The following is a 6,093-nucleotide window of genomic DNA, read 5'->3' on the forward strand; positions in this document are numbered from 1 at the left end:
AAGACTTTTGCTAAAATTTTATATAAGCAAGCAACCCACAAAACTAATAAACCTGTAATCTTTCAAACTTTGTGCCACAACTTTTTTCAGAATGCAACTCGGAAAGAGTGGGTTGCGCTCACTGAGAATTCCTGATAGTAAAATGCTATTATCAAACTCCATTTTACAAGCTTTAGCACCCTGAACCTGAAGCAACTCTATCATGCTTGAGGATATTGAATACCTCTTTTCACAACTTCAGGTTGAATGTATTTTCTAGAGTTTTGCATCTGTAAGTGTACCACTTGGTCTTGGTGAGAATTTTGATTGTTGATAAATCTGGTGATCAATATTCATACTTATTAAGTCTGAGGTGCTCAATAATTTAGCCTATTTTTCTGAACAATTGCTAGTGAATGAATGAAGACACTGGTAATCTAACTCGTCAAACATGTAAGCTTCACAATGCTGTGGTAACTGCTATAAATGAATATAATTTTCTGAAGGTAACATTGACAACATCAATGTACATTTTCTTCAACACTTATCTTGTAACCCTCAACATGTTACTATGCAAATCGGAGAAACAACCATTTTGAGGTAAAAACATAAAATGGCTTAGTATAATCATTTTACATCGACTTTGGGTCCGTTTGGATAGAACTTATTGCTGAAAACTGAAAACTGAAAACACTGTAGCAAAATAATTTTTAAATGTGTGAATAGTACCGTGGGACCCATTTTTAATAAAAAAGTTGCTGAAAAGTGAAATTTGTGAGTCCATAAACAGTGCACGGATGCACTGTTCATGAGGAATTAGTCAACAACTACGGCTGAAAAAAAAAAAAAAGAAGAAGCTGAAAACGCTGAAACGCAGGATAAGTTGAATCCAAACGCCCTCTTTAACTACTGCATAATATTAAATGTACACACCAAAACATCTGACAGTGTGTGATCATAACATGTATGCAAAAAAGGAACACTGTAAATTAAGCTTACAAAGTTCATTGTTGTTTGGTAATTCATTCTCACTAATCACAAATTTAGAAGTTCTCATAGTTGCAAGACATTTTATACATTGTACCATCAAAAAAAATCAGTTTATTGTTCATCAAAATTTTCAACTCAAGAAATAACCATCATGAAAAGGGAAAGACAAATTTCAACACCAGTGCTGCGACATATTTTCTCTCTTTCTTTTCTCCTCTTTCGGGCAACATTGGACTCCATGTTGGGCATACACAAATCCCAAGCTCCTAAATTTTACAGGACCTAAATAACGCTTCCTAGAAAGGCCGCTGATATCCCCCAATTTTAAAAAGACTATGGATAAATGCACTATCACTTATCAAAGGGATTTTGACATACTTACCAGCAAGAGCACACCTTACACACTCCAACATGATGAAAATATATAGGAATCCCACAGCTGCCCAATAGTACAACCCATATGTACCTTGGAAGTGTATAAGTGGCATGAAATTGCTTGACAAAACTACCACTTGCAGGGCCTGTTCCAATAAAAAGCCCATTGCCACATGGAATCTTAGATAATGAGGCCATTTTTTACTCTGCACCACTCCAAAGTATGCTAAGTAGAAATGTAGTATATGGAACCACCAAGGCAGCCTCCTAACAGCTCCTGGGATATAATACAACAAATCCTCAAGGAATTCATGTCGGTCAAGTAAGGGTTGGACATAAGATGCTGTCTCAGACATCTGCAAAGCTAAAAGATAGGGGATACAGGCAATAATTCTCCACCACCATTCTGGCTTCTCAGTCATTTTTGGAATGCGATAACCGAATGGATTATCCTTGGATGCTTGCAGAGGCATTATAGATTTGCGTGGTCTGGGTAATAAAGGAATTCTATGCAACAGGCCACCTTGATTCCCACTTGAAAACAGAGATGATGTAGCAGAAAGGTGTGGGAATGAATTTCCTGTAGATTATACAATTGGTAATTAGAAAATATCAATGACCTTGGGGATGTCCCACATATAATGATCCATTCAAGTTTTCAACCATGAACAAAATTCTTAATAATATTTAGATATTCCATCTTAGTGCCCAGTTGATCTTGAAACCACAACCTCACCCCTCCAACCAATTGTTACAGGAGAAGGAAGTGTTAGTTAAGCTATAGCTCATTGGCAGATATTCCATATTAGTGGACTACATAAGCTAAGCTATAGCTCATTGGCAGATATTCCATATTATTGGACTACATAAGCAATATAAGACGAGTTAGGGAGGTAGAAACCCTCCCTTTCTGAATGATGTAGCACTTTTGCAGGTAGATAGCAAAAGGAAGAAATGGGGAAGGTAGTTCAAACTTCAAAGCCAGTTCCCTCCAAAAAATTATGCAATCAGTTCTCTTTACCAGGCTTATTAAGCGACTAACAATAAATTGGTTATCTAAACCTGTATCATTTCACCAAAGGCTGCCTTGATGATTTGAACTTTAAGAATCAAAGTCTATCTAGTTAAAAGTGGAAAAGGAGAGAGAAAGAGAGAGAGATGACAAGAAAATTAGCATACCTTTAGAACCGCATGCAACAACTGTGAGTCTAGCCAAGGATTTATGTGTTGTGAAGGTCTTGGTAAATTTTTGTAGAACTGCATCCTTATACCTGGTGTTAAAGGCGAACATCAGTATGAGAAGAACAATATGAAAACTCATTATCCAGGGGGAAACCCCCTACTTTTCCTATTAGACCCACCTCACTCCCGGAACAAGGTCAAGTTTATTAAATGTTATCTGAAATATGTACGCCCTATAGTATCTCTTTCTGTCCCTAAGAGAGGGGAGATTTCTGGAGACTCAAAAGCAATCATGTCCCATCTCTGCACAAACATGCAGACCTAGAAAAAGTCCAACCACTTCGCTTGAGCCTACATCTCTCCCCTTAGGAATGATGATATATGGTATATTATCATGATGATCCATAAAGGATTAGATTTGCTGCCAAAACCCAAATTCTTGAAAATCCAAATTCTTGAAAATGCTTTGTATCCAGTGCCAAACAATAAACATTCAAAATGCTACTCATCAAACTGCCTGAATAACCTTCTATCTTTTATATTTTTTTCCTCCCCAAATAATATTCTTTTTCCCCCCAAGATGCTACTGCATCTTAAAATTTTGTTCAAAGCATTCTGCAATATGTTCAAGTTGATTGATTTAATATATTTCTCACTATATTAGTTCTCAGTTTTATATTAGAAAACTCAAACCCAGGGGAAAAAAAATGATACCACACTAATTTACTTAAGAAAAATAAAAGGACATCTAAAAGTCACAAAAGCACCATGTAGATCTACACTGATATATTATTCTAAAATTCTGTTGCATTGCTAAAATTTCATAATACTATAATCAATCAGACATTATTTGTAGATCTCTCAAAACCCAATGAAACCAATAGTTTCAGTCATAACAAAATAAAAATCAGAGTAATGAAAATAGCAGAACTAATGATTCAGCAGATTGTACAAAGTACAATGTTACAGAACAAATCTCAAGAACTTGCAAGTTCGGCATCGTTGTCCTCTTCCAATTCAAATTGAAGCGATGAATCTTCAGTCTTTTGCATATAAGGGAAATTATAATCAATGCAAGATTCAATTTGTTGCCTGTGAAGCACTTAGAAGTCTATCATTGTCTGAAACAGTAAGTACAGAACAATAATTGCAAGACCAAATTTCAAGACTTCCCCAGCTTAAGAATTTAAAGGCACGGCCTTGGGGTATACCAGAGAAGTTGTTCTACTAGTACTCTCAGTTGCTAACCCGGCATGGAGAAGCTATTGAATTGTAATATTCAAAAAATAATTCCATGCACTTGAGAAGTTTTCAACTTTAACAATGTTAAGGACACAATTTGCTAAGGTAGAAAGTCAAATTCATGTAAATCTACCACTGACATTGCCTCTAACACTGCTTCTCTCATGCACCAATCAGAAGTTCAAAAGTTATATATCCCTAAACTTATTGATTAATGGGTGTCTACTGCAGCAACTATGCTCAAAAGGAAAACAGATAAAAGACAACTCTCATCCTCATATTCTCCAAAAAAAAAATACATATAGAACTTGTCAGCTTAGCATAACATGCAAGCCCAATTTGTGGACTATAATATTAAACTTAAATTTGGCTTACATGACAAATAGTTAGCACTGGACATCATTGAAACCATAACAAATCTAAACCAATCTACCAATCAATTAAATAGTTATACAAATTTAATCAAGGAAAAAAACCACATACAAAGCACAACCAAAACCTGTACAAATTTAAGAATACCAACATAGTTCTGCATTGCAAGATTCAGAGAAAGGGAAAAGCTAGCGTACCAAGAAGAACCGACAATGGTGGAAACTGTTCCTGTTGAGTCAGGCACAATCAAGGTCATCATCTATACAGATGGGTGTGTTCAGGTTTTTGGGGCTGTTGGAGATTGAGATTAGAAGAATGAGAGAGAAGAAGAGGAAGCAGATGAAGAGTTTATGTTTTCTGCGTGTGGGTTTAAGGTTTTCAACTTTGGGTTTATCGGAGGAGAGTTTTAAGTTTTCTGTACCTTTTTTTTTATTCGGTTTCACATAGTAGGCCCATTGAGGTGGGCAACCTCGGCCTTGGACGATGGATTGGGCTTGCTGCTTTTTTGTTTTTTTGTTTTTAATTAGTTATAATAATGGGGAGGGTTTTTATTTATTTATTTATTTTTTATACCAAAACAAATAGGATTACATCACAGAGTTAGGAGTCTGACTTGCCATCATATTAGCAAGTTTCTTACAATCAGCTAAGATAGAGTCCGGAGCTCTCAAAATGACAACAAACATAGAGTATTGATTAACAATATTATGAATATCATCTATTAAACTATCAATCCACCAAGGCCAGTAGCTCTTAGATCTCCAGAAGAGTTGAATTTCTTTACTGTCAGTTAGGATCACCACCCTTTGAAGGCTTGAATGAGTTGTGTAAAGGAGTGCTTCACGGATTGCAGCAAGCTTTGCCTTCTTAGGATCTAGGAAAGCTGTGAGAAATGTATTTTTAACAATTGGATTTCCTTCCTTTGATTTTCCAATTAGGGCAACACCTCATCTTCCTTTAGTTAGTTTGCTGGAAATTGCAACTAGATACAACAGCTGCCAAACTTCTTGACAGGGCCAAACCGGGGAAAGGTGTTGGTTTTCTTCCTTTGATGTTTGATCTTGACCTGTAAGATTTTCAAAAAAAGCAGCATTGTACCTGAGAGTTAAAGCATTTGCGGTTAGAATAACCTCCCTTGCATTGGGTAGTTTCCCTTCGAAGACTACGCCATTTCTATGATTCCAAATACACCAAAGGGTAACAAGCAAGGTAGGGATACAGATCTTAATTCAGATTTCCTTTTGGCTTCCTTGTAGCTAGTTACAAATCCAATCAGAGACGGTGTGATAGGGCAGAATATTAGTACGAATGGTTATTTCACTGCCTAACCAAACAACTCTAGCAAAATGGCAGTTGAGGAACAAGTGCTCTAAAGTTTCCCTATCTCCTTGACAAAAAGGACAGATATCCAAACAATTTAGACCTCTATTGATAAGGATGTTTCTAACAGGGAGGGCTGAGTGTAAACTTTCCAGATGAATTGTAGGATTTTTTGGGGCAGGGGGATTTTTCATAAAGTTTTCTGTATTTTTTGTGGGATCGCAGGTGGATTTGGGTGAGCTGGGAGATTGTCATTGAGGAGGATGGAATTGGCTTTTTTCACTTGGAAGCCTCAGATAAAGTGTTAGTTGAATTACAATACTCTTCAACAATTGGGTTGAGTTGAGTTAGTAAAATTAGAATATATATATATATATATATGGTTGCACATAGTTTAAAAAAGACATAGTTGGAAGGAAATTAAAATCTTTTAGAGTTTGTGAGGTAACTAATATGGAGTTGGTAAAATCTAGTTCATCCATTTTGAAATTGGTGGACTAAATTTTCTCACGTAATCAATATATAAAAAATATGAATTATTACTATTTTGATGTTTATTCAAATTATTGATGATTTGGCAAAATGCAATTCACTCATTTCAAGGGGTCTAAAACTTTACAATTTTTTTTAAAA

The 6,093-nt window shown here is 35.8% G+C and overlaps 1 protein-coding gene across 1 annotated transcript; it reads right to left on the bottom strand.

Moving 5' to 3' along the window:
* Positions 1-946: 946 nt before the first annotated feature.
* Positions 947-4,542, bottom strand: LOC142607772 (protein TIC 20-IV, chloroplastic-like). Its single transcript, XM_075779397.1, has 3 exons — positions 4,338-4,542; positions 2,524-2,615; positions 947-1,924 (listed from the first exon to the last, which is right to left on the bottom strand). Exons 1-3 carry the CDS (start codon positions 4,397-4,399, stop codon positions 1,266-1,268), a joined length of 813 nt encoding a protein of 270 aa, XP_075635512.1. The 5' UTR covers positions 4,400-4,542; the 3' UTR covers positions 947-1,265.
* Between the last annotated feature and the right edge of the window lie 1,551 nt (positions 4,543-6,093).

This window comes from Castanea sativa, chromosome 1 (genome assembly GCF_040712315.1).
Source record: "Castanea sativa cultivar Marrone di Chiusa Pesio chromosome 1, ASM4071231v1".
In the NCBI taxonomy this organism is placed as follows: domain Eukaryota; kingdom Viridiplantae; phylum Streptophyta; class Magnoliopsida; order Fagales; family Fagaceae; genus Castanea; species Castanea sativa.